Here is a 14,313-nt window from a genome sequence, read left to right on the forward strand (position 1 = left end):
AAAATACAAAACTTGCTACTGATCATTTTCAAACAATACTATATTCATCAGTGAACGGGAGATATTTATTTTTTATTTCTTCTCACCACTGACTCCTCGCTTCATTCATAAATTGTAACTTGAACCAAACCGAAGTATGGTATACAAATCCAAAATGGTATTTCACATCCTAAATTTTACGGTAATATTGTACTAAAAGCGCGGAAATACCTATGTGATCCGTGTAAACTCATCGAACCTTTAAATAAACTTATTAGTAAGGGTTATCTTACCAATGTTGTAATTAGATTTTTTAATGTAGTTAACATTGGCACTAATATTGATTTTGTCATCAGCAAATTAAAACATAACTAAATTTGTATACTTTTCTAACAGGATGTATAGAGACACACACACGTTCATTTTCATATATAAAGAAGTAAACTCCTAACTATCCTTGTCCCTGTCGATACATTTATTTTTGGCATTGCACAAGTCATGTCTTTTTTTACTGTTAACATACTAAATAGGATGTGTTTTAGTTGATTTTAGTCTCTGATGAATGATTTTTTATTATTAATTGTTTTGGCTTTTAACTAGCTGTCAGTAACTGCGAGTACTCTCAAATCGTACTTTCTTGTTAATTTGACCTGTTGATACTATTTGTAATGCTTTTTCGTTATTTAATGTTAACATGTATCTGGTCCATATATATATATATATATATATATACCAGCTTTGATTGTTTGGAATTACTACAAATTGTCACTTCTTCGTACTACGAACATCAAAATTATTTCCTTTCTCCTTTTAAAAATACTGTTCCGGCACCTGTACATGAAGAAAACAAAGTTTTATCGAGCACCAATTATATAGTTTTATTGTTGATATTCACCCCACATGTACCAAGTTTTAAATTTCAAGAAATTTCTTAGTATTCCTAAACGGAGATTATATAGACAGAAGAAGTATACTTAACAACAAAATTGTTTTTATTTACTTGTGTATAATATGACGTAATTTTTTTCAAAGTTGATATTTTTTTTAAATTGTTTAACATTTTACAGCGGTTTCATAATTACTTTAATTATTCATCCCTTATTTTTATTAACTATGTATTTGCATTGTATCACAGATCAAATTTATTCGTTCATTGTGTGTTAATTTGTGTTACTACGTTTTTTGATTGAGTTAAGCCATTCCAATTGATATTTTATAGTGTGTCTTTCTATGTTGTGATGTTAAACTATTGTTTCAGAAAAGGGAGAAGGTTTGGTACCATTAAAACGTTTAATCCCGCTACAATTGTTTGCACCTGTCCTAAGTCAGGAATCTGATGTTCAGTGGTTGTCGTCTGTTTATGTGGTTCATAAGTGATTCTCGTTTTATATATATATAGATTAAACCGTTGGTTTTCCCGTTTGAATGGTTTCACACTAGTAATTTTTGGGGCCCTTTATAGCTTGCTGTTCGATGTGAGCCTAGGCTCCGTGTTGAAGACCGTACCTTGACCTATAATGGTTTACTTTTATAAATTGTGACTTGGATGGAGAGTTGTCTCATTGGCACTCATACCACATCTTCCTATATCTATATACAAACTGTAAGATAAATGGGACACATTTCATTATAGCTAGGTTCCCACTGCCGATCAGATCAACTCGATGATCCCGATTGTACAAATTTCCACGACCAAATTCTTGATCGGGCCTGTTTACGACTTCTACCCGACTGCTATCCGACTTTACACGAACTTAACTCGACCATACACGACTCCTAAATGACTCCATCACGATGTCAACCCGACCACTAATTGAATACATATACGATAATTCCGACCAATTCACGATATCTACACGATCTTTACTCGAATAGCTAGACCAAATCAACTATACTCGATCTAAGCCTGATCTCGACCAGACAAAATCGACTTGATCGTATGAGGGTTGAAGGGAATGTCGAGAATTGGTCGGGTATGTAGAATTTTAGTCTAAAAACGTCGGAATTTTGTATATGCCCCGCAGCAGCGGAGGGGGGCATTAAGTGTTACCCTTTTCCGTCCATAAGAAAGTACGTACGTCCCAATAATTAGTGTCCGTTCTCTAATTTTATTTTTGCCTCAACCAAATTTTATGACACGTATACAAAATGTTTATTACTATATAACACAGATCAAGTGTGAATTTGGGTGGCGTCACTTTTACTGTTCTTGAGTAATGACCCTTTATGACGATATATATATGCAAGCTGGGACATTATTTGTGTCCTATGGACACATACTCCGTTTATTCGGTTAGATTCAGTAATTCAAAGAAGGTCTGAGTAAAATCATACATGTAAAATATCTACATAGAAATAAAGCAGTTGGATTTGTGGGCAAGGTGGTTAGAGCTCCAGAGAGGCAGGTTAATAGCTGTGACGGAAGAGAGAGTAGAAGACGAACAAGAAGGCGTATACAGCAACAGGCGACGAAAAATCTATGTGATGCAGTAGCTGACACGGCGACTGCTGTGTTGGCAGTATAAAGTAAAATCACAAAAAATACTGAACTCCGTGGAAAATTCAAAACGGAAAATTCCTAATTAAATGGCAAAATTAAAAGTATCAGAGATTTGTAGGAGCCCAACAAGAGGATCCCAGTGGTTATAAAAACTTTCTCAGAGTTGACGCTAGTATGTTATGGAAGTTTTACTGCTCTTTTCTTTGAAAATGACACCACAAAATTAGATTTGTCACTGGAATAGTACTTATGTTAAATAGCAATATACATAAATTTAACATCTCCTTTTCGTTGCTTTCTTACAAATTAAGCCTACTGTTTGTGTCATATATGTACATATGTATGCAATCAGTATTTTCCATAGATTTAATATCCAGAAGTTAAATGGTTAAATATATTTCTTTTTTGTTGTAATCATGACAACAACCTGCTTGTATTTGCCGGCTAAAAAATATTGCAAAAAGGGGGTAAAGATGTCATATATTTCCTCAAAATTTGGCCAAAAGTAAAATTTCAATCCTCTAGAGTGATACCTTTTCTGAAACTGTTTACATATATCTATCAAGAATTCAAATAAACATCATTTGTATTTTGTCTCATTTTTGTGTAAAATTGCGTCAAAGACTTTGTTTGAAAAAAGTGGTTGTAAACATTTGACCGTACGATGAAATATAGTTGTTAATTTCTGTATTATTTGGTGTCATGTGGAGAGTTGTCTCATTTGAAATTATAACACATCTTTTTATTTTTATACTACAAAAATGTCTGGACATACGGAAAATAAGGACAAACAAAAAAAAGCTCATAAAATAGGTAAAAAATCATCTTGGAGTTCTTAAAAAATAACTTTGAAGGCTAAATTAGTCATCAGCTGTCTAATAATGAATTTTATTGCACAATTACTTTCAAATTTGAAAATTCCTCTAGGAACAAAAATGCAGGATCTACTTCCTTTCCGGAATACCTGCGATCATCAAAGGTTTTGTTGGGTTTTATTTTGCTAAGTTTTCTATGTTGTGTTATGGACTGTTGTTTGTCTTCTCTTCGGTTATAGTTTTTCGCTATGACTGTGTCGGTTGTTTTCGACCTTTGAGTTTGGTTGTTCCTTGGGTATCATTTGCCTCTCTTTTAAAATTTGACCCCTCCTTGCAAAAGTACAGACAAGTACTGTTTATGGAGGAAATTGTGTACAGTTAAAAATAAATAGTGACAAAATATTTTTGCAGAAACAAAGTTATGAGAGTTATTCAGATCGCGAAGCAGTCATGTGTACTCGTGTATGGCCAAGAAGAGATCGAAGAGTGGTCGAATGTAGTCGCGTAGAGATCGGATATTGGTCGAGTTGGTCTTGGATAAAATCAATATAGAATTCGTAGTGATCTGGAAGCGATCGTGCATTGGTCGGGTTTATCTGGACAACAGATCAAACAGGTTGCCGTTGATCGGGAAATGATCGGATATAAGTCGACCAAAAGTCGTGATGATCGAATACTGATCGGTAAAATATTTGTATTCCGACCAAACTCGATCTCTACACGATCCTTTCTCGATCAATTCGACCGCTACTCGACGAATTCTCGATCTCTTCTCGAGTGACTGGGTTCTCGATCCTTACTCGAATGTTTTTGACGTGTCAAAAATTATCGGGTAGAAAGTCAGACCGATGACGACCTAGGTAGACCATCCCGAACATTCTTGTCGATTGAGTCAGACCAGTCTCACGATTACTTAAAATGTGTTGATCGGGATTGATCGAGTTGATCTGATCGGCAGTGTGAACCTAGCTTAATGCGACACTGTAAGGAACGTCTATACACCTCCCGAAAACCTAATGAATTCAAACGTTGGATTAATCACATTAAAACACAAAATTGTATTTATAAAAGTCCAACAATCGAAGCCGTCCAGATACAACAAGGTCAATAGTGCCGTTCTTTATCAATCACATCAATAAATATGCCGGTAAATTTTGCGAATTCTTTGATTTAAAAAACTACAATTAATGACAAGGGGAGATTTCTAATTTATATTTATTGTATCATCGATATTTAATATCTCTTATTTATATCAAATAAACATTTGTAGACATCAAGTATTATACAAACTTCGTCAAATACCAATTATAGGGTGCAAGAAGTGCGATATGATTTCGTTGTTTAGTCCAAACTATTAGTGTACAATAATAATTACAGGTTTTTTTTTTTTGTCCCCATAGACTGTTTCTATATCGATAAACATCAAGATCATAAGCGACATTTTCATAAAATAATAGATATTAAAAAAGATATTAATTTTTTTATAAACTTATCTTAGAATGCATATAATGTATTCATGTGCTTTCAACTTGTTTGCTTACTATTATTAACACTCCCTTTTTGTCAAGAAAATGTGCATATTTATATAAATCACTATTAACGACGCACTAAGACTTAGAGAAATACGATTCATCCGACTAGTTTTTCCTTTTTTGAAAATTTCGACACTTTTAAAAGATAGACAGCTCTGGTGAAGTAGCGTTCTGCCTGCCGGAAATACCAAATGAAGAATATTTCAGAAGCATATAGAATGCAAACTTAATATGTAATCAAAAGTGTTTGCTTCTTTCATATTACAGCAACAGTCATCACAGAAATAATAACATCCAAGGCTCTTTTATTCATAATTTAATAATCTTTCAATCAATTTTATTGTTGACTCATTCATCATTTCAAATGTACTTAAATTGTACCGTCTGAAGGGATGATGAACACACTTAAAATAGATATAGTTTAGTTTTAACATATTTTCCATTCTCAATTTTATTTATAGTCCAAAAACATTGACAATAGGATTAGACACAAGTTTTGCAACTTAGAACGTCTTCTCCATTACATACAAATAATAAATAACCGAACAAAATAAAATACATAATAGTAACATCATATACAATATTAATATGGAGACATGAAATTAACAAGAATTTAAACGACATGGCTCATCGATTTATAAAAGTCGAGTTGACCGTAAGTTTATTTATGATAGACCTAGTAGGTTGTTTTAATCTTGGAATAAATATTCACTCAAAAGGTGAGTTTTTATTTTAAAGCAATTAAATTAAATTGTTGTATTATAAATAATATCAAATTGATTATCCATAGATATGAATGATTTTAAATGATTGTTAAACGCCTAATCAAAATCACGAGTTCTCCAGGTCTAGATGGGGTCTTTTGTTTTTATATTCTTTAAAAATAATTTTCCTTCATTGTAAAGTGTTTTCTTGTTATTCTATCTTCTCTATTTACATTGTATTAGCTCCCCATTAATTTTAGTTTTTTTCTTTTATAATCTATTTTTCTACATTTTGTATGTTTTTACCAACTTTTTGTGGATTTGGCACATTATTCACCTGCTAATTCCATCCACAAACTGAATATACAACTCCATGGGTGTTCAGTTGTATATTAATACTATTTTAAGACACCTTATCTTTCGCCTCTCTTTTGCGGTATTGATCAAATCAAACAAGTGGAAAATAACAAACAGGGAAAACAGATATCAAAATAATTAAAACAGTTGTTGCGCCTGTGACTGTACAGCATATACATGTCAAATAAAGGCAACAGTAGTGTACTTGTGTTCAAAAGTCATAAATCGATTGCGAAAAAAAACAATCCGGATTACAAACCAAAACCGAGAAAAAACATCACCTATAAGAGGAAAACAAAGGACGAACAGGAACACCGAAGTGCAACAAACACAAACGACAACACACATAGAAACGAACTATTTGATAACAGCTGTAATATTCCTGACTTGGTACCTTCTGCGTTTTGACAATGTTAAATGAATATCGCTAAAACACAAGGTGACAGAAATACAGCACATAAACAAGCAAGAATAGTCATTACAGATATAGAGAAACTCACAAACAAATAATATAATAGTCGGTACATCATGCAAATCGCAGAACAACGAATATATGCCATCAACCAGGTCTGCTTAATGACCCTCATATTGGCAGTCATACCATATCTTCTTATTTGTGTACACGTAAAGTGTTTTGTGCATTAAACATAAGAACAATCATTAAATTATTTTTTTTCAGTTTCAAAGTTGTAAATGCTATGACTTTATTGGATCACAAATTGTTAAAAATCAATTTGTGATGAAACAATAAATCAAAAGCGTGCTAACATGAGGAAGCACATTAATAATGATGGCTATATCAAATGTTTTGCAGACATGTATGAAAAATATCATGGAGAAAAATATTGTCTGGAAACAAAATGTGTTCGGACAATGACTACAAAAATGTCATACCACTTTGCAGTCCTATAAAATAAATCTGATGTATGTTTACTTAACAAATACGGCATGCATGTGACAGACGAACGTCTGGAAATGTAAGAACACTATCGGACGGCCACAAGGAATGTATATAGAAGGACAAATTGACCGCTTAATAGATATACGAAGTACAGATTGGCAGATGTAAAAAGATGACCCTCTTTAGAGCAAGGACGTAATTATTCTATTTAAGCGAGTGATGCAAACACATGACTCTTGTTTAAAGAACTTGGGATGTACATTCAGAAAATATAATAAAAACACATACATGTTGCTTTTAATTTTAAGAAAATAAAATGTGAACAGATATCATAAATAGTTCAATGTCACAACACATGGCTTATTTGAGGTAACATGTAGTATTAGATAAAGGAAAAATAATAAACAACCGTATCAAATATGAACAAACGATAATAAACAAAATATTTATCAACTGTGTACTAACGATATTAAAAATTCGTTAAACTGTGTCTAAACGATAATAATAAATCGTTAAACTGTGTCTAAACGATAATAACAAATCGATGAACTACATGCATGAATAATAGTGATAATAACAAATATATTATCTACATGTATTCACAATATTAGCAAACATGGGATAGTAAATATCAGTTCAGTATAAGAACTATAATTTGAATAAATATCCGTACATAACATATGTTTTTTTTTTTATATACGACGAGATTTCAGAGCGCATCACACTTATTCATAGAACATTCTACACTTATATCGAAGTTAAGAGTTCGGTAGTGAAAATAAACAATGGATTTCAGAAAAACAACGAAACATATTTGACCAATGTCCAGTGCAAATGTTTCATGAATATTCATTCAAATAATAAATACAATATGATACGTCGGTTCTGCAAAAACGCCCAAATGAAAATGAAACCAAGTTGGATAGAGGTAATAATTCATTTGCAATGATTTATACATATCCAAGACAAAAATGTAATATTTATTAGGGAGGTCGATTTGATGAAGCTCTGAACATTTTGACTTAACCGAATAAGAGGTACTCAAAAAGGGGAAGAAATTTAAATACAAAGCAACCTACGGAACCCTTATGAGTTATTCGAAGGGTTCCTTTAAAATGCATAGTACCTGATATTCTTCCTTTATGAAGTATCGAATTTAACGTAACAATTCTGACCGAACGCGCCTGCGAATTTAAACATCCCACACAGCCATATAGACACTCCACTTTAGCAATGGTTAAACATGTTCCATTGGACGACAGAAATACAGGGATGATCATAATCATCTTAAGTCAATCGTTATGGTTGAAATAACAGAAAATAGAGTCTTTTGAATGATTTTTTTTAATGTTTCATAAACTAAGAGTAATGTTATTTGGTGAACACAGTTGCGAATCAACTTAAATAACAGCAATAAAAACCAACAACATTAGCAAATATTTGCAATTGGATATTAACATATGATCAATACAAAAATACTGAAAGAAATTAAATTATTATAAAACAATCATGGTTAAAAAAATCATTAAAAAATCAGCACGTGCACTTTTTTCGTGCAGTTATGTCAGGTGACCATGTATAAAATGAATCACAAGTAACGAAAATACAAAAATTATTATTGTGTATCTTACCCGAGTTATAACCAACAAAAGTAACAAAAGTCATTAAATAATTACATTTTAACATATCATAATAAATGTAATTAAAAATTCAACCTTTGATGTCAATCAAGATAAAAGAAAAGCAAACATATTCAACAAAACAAAACAAAAATTCCGAAAGACTTTGACTTGGCTATATTTGGAACACAAGTGAGTAAAATTAATAAAATTCAACGTGACATACTATACGGAAACATTTTTTTTATAAATTCAGATTCATTTTAGGTTACGAATGACTAATATTTCCTTAACATGATCTTATCGGAATTTAACTTTGAAGATGTAAATTGTATAAGTATGTATCAATGCCAGACTACTTTTAGAGGGAAGTCCATAAAACATGAAAAAGATCAAACACTCGACTGCATGTAAATCAAACAACGGAACAAATAGAAAACAGTTGTTTAGGAAAAAATAAGGAGTCAAAAGCGATATACAGTCATGTTGACTGGTAAAGGCAGCAGTTATCTGATAATAACAAACATAAATATATATCTAACTTCCCCAATTGCGAAATTCGCTCGTTTACTTCCTCTAACACTGACTAATACAAAAGATGCGCAATGATCTCTTTTCTTTTATTGTTAAATTTGATTTATGAATCCACTGAAATATAACTTATGCGAGATACGTTTTTACAGTTCCTTTGACATACGTCCTACATACGGGACATTTCCTCATGGCAGGAGCGCAGTCAATACAACACACAATATGTCCGCATGGCAGAAAGTCAATGGATGCCTCTAGATCTAAACACACTTTACAGAGTCGCTGGTCCCTCAATTGTCTGTTTTCTTCTGTTAGATTTTCTGTATCTGAAATAAGACATAAATAGAGTTTCTGTATTTGTGCAAAATTCTCTCTTGTTCTTGTTTAATTGCAAGTTCATAATATTATAGCCAACAAAAAAGAAGAAAGTCAGTACTATTGTCAAATTGCAGTTTCTATATATTCTATGGCTTATTGGCCTTAACCAAAAAATTATTTCAAAATTATATATGTTAATTGAAATACGTGATCAAAAAAGTTTATAACTAACACATATAAAGCTGATTTAGATGCTCAATGCTGAAATTTTTAAAACAACTTGGGTTTTATGATTCCATACTGATACACACGATGTGTATTTCTTCTTCATTTTATGGTGTCGATCTTACGTGCTGAAAGGTATAATTACTTAAACATTCGCCAGGAGCACTTTATTATATTTCATAATTTATATATCTTTGCTTTGGCAATATAATTTACAAAATGTAGATAAAGGAATAGGAAGCATACCGTCAAACAGTAAATTTTGTTCATTTACTGTGTTGTCTAAGCCATTGCAATGAGTACTGGTACTATCTGATTTATGGTCACCTGTCCTGTTTGTGTTATTGTCATGTTGAGTCACGCCTGCTGTTGCTCCATGTTGTTGAGGATGAGCTTCATCATCTAATAAAATGTGCATTACGTCTGTTGCCGATATGCTGTGTATATCTGAAATGATTATGAATAATAATATGATATTCATAATTGCATACTTGATGCGTGTAATCTAGAAAAAAAGTAATGCGCGGCAGCCATTAAATAGCAATAATTCTATAGACATCTATTTATAATTAATATTGATTTTTAAATGTGAACTAACATTTCATGAATTGTGTGATAACGCTTAAGGCTACAAATTTAATTGAATGGTCTTCCATTCATTGCTTTTGTTTATCCTTTTGGCTTAATATCCATAATTGATTTACGTAACTGCACTCCAAAATGTTTGTCTTTGGCATATCGGACTATGCATTTCTAAAAGGGTGTTTTAATGTCATTTGTTATATATATTTGGGTCGAAGAAGATTTTCATAGAAATATAATTGAACAGAAAATATTTTTTTTTTTAATAATTACTTTTAGCTTCTTATATACCGTTTTGCATCATGTTTACACATGTTATGGAACGGCAAAAGTTCATACCTTTTCTGGAAGTTGTTAGATGCTGAAAAGCATTTATAACCTGTTGATCTGTATATCCCATTTCTATGACACTTCTAGCTGCAACAGTTTGTAATATGTCATTATGTGCTGTACTAGTAGTACTTGTATTAACAGCAGAGGCGGTAGTTTGAGCTCTCGATGCTGTCTGCTGGGTATTTTCATGTGTTGCATTGGTTTCTCGGTCCTAAAATAGAAAAAAAGTCCATTTTAAAAATGGAAATGTATGAAAAGTAAGAGCTCAAAGATTAAAATGAATCGTGTATGCAAACTCATATAATGATTGTTTATATGATTTGCAAATAAATCTAAGTGTTGCATCGTGTTACGCAGAAGAACAGCAATCCATTACGTAATCTGTCCAACAAGAACACCATCGGTAGGTATACATCTATCTTCCACATATAGGTTCGCATTTTATACTCAATAGATATTGACTGATTACTAAAAAATAATTCAGATTTAGGTTTTTTGTTGTTTTAGGGGGGGGGGGGGGGGGGGGGTCTTAGGAGTTGGGTCGGTTGAAAGGATGTTATTATCGAAATCAAGTATTTTCTTTTGAATACAATAATATTGGTTTTGCATGTTAACGGATAAGAAAGTGCGTTTGTCATTGAAATCATCCTTTTTGTTTGTCAAGATTTGGTATCATTGTTATCATAACATCATTGATATGAATCATCTTTATCATTTTTTTATATAATTTGGCTTGAATAGGACATGGAGTGAATATAACATGAATTAGACAATAAGTAGCATTTATTCTGCTAAGCAATGTACATTCGGGTTAATTGAATTCTGTTAAACATTTCAATTTACCATTTCTGCTTGTCTTTTCTAAACGGCGTTGATGAACTTTTCTCCTTTGTTTTGTTTCAGAAAAGTACAGTTCGGAAACCATCTGGCATGTTCAACCCATGGATCGTCACCTGCTTCCCATTTTCTTAAACCACCCCCACAGAAAAAGCATCTTGAATAATCATGGTATCCATCAAACAGGAAACTAGCCAGAGCCATCTGGCGTGGTGATTGGTCTAAATATGATGGCCAGCCTTCAAAGGAACTGACCCTATCTGTCAAGCAGGCATAGTTTGGATACTTAGGCTTTTCCAGATGTATTCCAAGTCATTCGATTTCGGTATTATGCTGGCATGAACTGGTACTAGCAGCATTTTCATTGGATGTCTGTGTTTCTTGACTATGATAGTTCCCTGTTGCAGAGCTTGTTCTGTCTCTATTAGTTGATGTATATAGTTGATTTTCCTGTCGTTCCTGCAAATTGTTGCTTGCACCATTTGGAGATGAAAATACTTCAAAACTAGGTTCAGATGTTGTTGCATTTTCTGACTGATTGCCTTCTTGACTTGTAATAGTTCTTGTATCAACAGTTGAATCATTATTATTCGAAACAACAGTTGTCCGTTCTTCCTGATTTGCAGACGATGCGAGTATTGTTTCGGCTACGAGTGCACATGATGGTGATAGCATAATATGTATAACGACAGGATCGTCACCCGATTTTAATTTGTCATATGTAACTCCTAAAGATAAGCTCTTTTCAATGTAGAAAAAACCAGTCCTAGCCATTTTAAGTAGATTTATACCAATGTCTCGTGGGAAATTGCTATACGATGACACTCTAAGAAGTTCTTTTGACATTGACTCGCCGTGGGATACTGGCGTGTCACTTGAAAAGCTCTCAAAATAAGTTCTTAAGCTGAGTGGACAAAATTGTGATTTAGACTGTGGGAAAATACGTTGTCGCAATAAATCGCCAAGAACGTTGTAGCTTTCTTTAGTTTTTGTATGCTTGATTCATTTTGAACTTTACTGACAGTATCGATATTCCTCAAAGCAATACCATAGCGTATTGCCGTAAACTTCTGGTGATTTATTATGAGTTCCATATCCGAAAACATTGTTTTGTCAACCATTGTTTCTAGTCTTTCTATGGTCAGTCTTATATTCGTTGAGTTTTCTTTTATTTTTGAAAATGTTTTGAGTCTATTCATTACTTCTGGTATTTGTGCTGGACCTGAAAAGTTTATTGCTTAAGTCAGTTGTAGGACTTTTTCTTTAAGTTCTTTTGGGCCGTTGCAAACTTTTTCATATCCTTTTTCATCCTCTGTGTCACATGTCGTATCATTTGTATGTGTGTCGTCAGTATTATGTAAACAAGTGTTTTCTGGTGTTGCGTCAGTTTGTACAGAACGAGAAAGCATGAGAGGCCCTTGCCCAGTATCACTTAATGATCTTTGGAATATTCTTGAATCAATGTCACTGCTTTGGTGTTTTACTTGTGGAACAATATCTGATGTTTCGGTACAACACATAATGGCAGAAAAATCTAAAAACGAAAACTTGGAAAATTTAAGTAGCAAAATATATCATTATGTCAATATAGTGAGCTAGCTATAATCCCTGTCTATAACTAATATGGAAGAAAAATAACACAAACTAGCTGATCAATCATCTTCCTCTTTTTTTTTTTTTTTTTTATAAAATATGTATGCCCACTTTTCATTTCTTTTAATGTCAAAATTTAGGATAAAAATTGCATAATACTTTTACTCAGCTAATTGATGATCTTAAGTTTAATATAAAGTGATAAGATGAAGTGTATGTTTAACAAGAGGCTGTCAGAGTGACAGCAAATCGGATTTTCGTCAGAGTTCGAAGCCTGAACAGTTGAGTAAGTATGGACACTACATTTAAGCCTAAAACATCTCTGAATTTGGATTGTGATTGAATATTTGACTCCGCATAGGTTTGTGTCACAAAATGAATGTGGTCAAAGAACTAAAAATTTAGAAATTGGACATTACCAATTATTGTCTAATATCCAAAATCTAAGTACATTATTAGAATCACCTAAAAATTCATTTTTTTATGAAATCAGACAAAAGTTTAATTAATGTGGACCAATTTGATAAAGGAGTATACAATCCATAATCTCTTAATACATGGTTAGATTAAGCACGTCAAAGAACACCATGAATTCATTTTTTGTTGAAATCAAATAAAGATTAGTTTTGGTAAAAAAAATGACAAAATGTTATGGTAAAAAATTGCATAATACTTCAAATAAGTTAATTGATGCTCAAAAGTTAAATATATCCATGGATCCATGGAGAATGATTAGGAGCAACTTGAAAACTGGTCCCAAACATCCAATATTAAATACAGGTTTAGATTCAACATTTGAAAGATTCATATATTTTGAAAAGAAACACTCTTATTTATAATCAAAAACATTATATATGATTTAACCACTAAAACCTAGTAAGAATCAGTAAAAAAAAAAGAATTCAATTTTTGATGAAATTAAACAAAATTTTAAATTAGAACCCTTGGAATCCAATGTGGTATTATCTAATTGATAATGAAAATAAATATAGGTTTATATTTAGCATTTCAAAGAACCCAATATCTTTTCAAGTTATGTTGAAATCTAACAGTTTACTTTAGGATCCCGATTTGGACCAGCTTGAAAACTGTGTCAACAATCAGAAATCTAAATATATATTTATTATTGGAATATAAGCTTAGTTTTTAAAGCAGCTCATTTCATCAAATATATATATATATATATATATATATAGCATTCCGAAAATTGGTTTATACAGAATGACAGACAAACCTACCACACAATTCTTCAAATACTAATTTTCAATAAAATAAGCTTATTTGTCTTAAAACCCGCAATTGATGTTCTATTTCAAATTTCGTTAAAGATATGTTTTCTGGTTAAAATAAACGCAGAGTATTTGGTAAGAGACTTACATTACCGATGAGGTCCCGTTAAATGAATCCATGACATTTACACTAAAGTTACTTATATTGCATGATGAAAAAATGTAACATTACTTCATATCATAAACTAAATTTGTAAT

At 32.1% G+C, this 14,313-nt stretch overlaps 1 protein-coding gene across 7 annotated transcripts in view; it reads right to left on the reverse strand.

The window, feature by feature from the left end:
- Positions 1–8,519: 8,519 nt before the first annotated feature.
- Positions 8,520–14,313, reverse strand: part of LOC127732121 (baculoviral IAP repeat-containing protein 7-like) — a 135,234-nt gene continuing 129,440 nt past the window's right edge. The window contains exons 4-6 of one of the 7 annotated variants that reach the window (XM_052241188.1): positions 10,403–10,607; positions 9,728–9,928; positions 8,520–9,264 (exon numbers count right to left, since the gene is read on the reverse strand). In XM_052241188.1, the coding sequence (XP_052097148.1) occupies positions 9,068–9,264; positions 9,728–9,928; positions 10,403–10,607 (603 nt within the window). In that variant the 3' untranslated portion in view covers positions 8,520–9,067. The remainder of the gene's footprint in view (positions 9,265–9,727; positions 9,929–10,402; positions 10,608–14,313) is intronic. The other 6 variants (XM_052241181.1, XM_052241185.1, XM_052241187.1 and 3 more) reach the window with 6 other exon arrangements.

This window comes from Mytilus californianus, unplaced genomic scaffold (assembly GCF_021869535.1).
Source record: "Mytilus californianus isolate M0D057914Y unplaced genomic scaffold, xbMytCali1.0.p SCAF_22, whole genome shotgun sequence".
NCBI classification, from domain to species: Eukaryota; Metazoa; Mollusca; class Bivalvia; order Mytilida; family Mytilidae; genus Mytilus; species Mytilus californianus.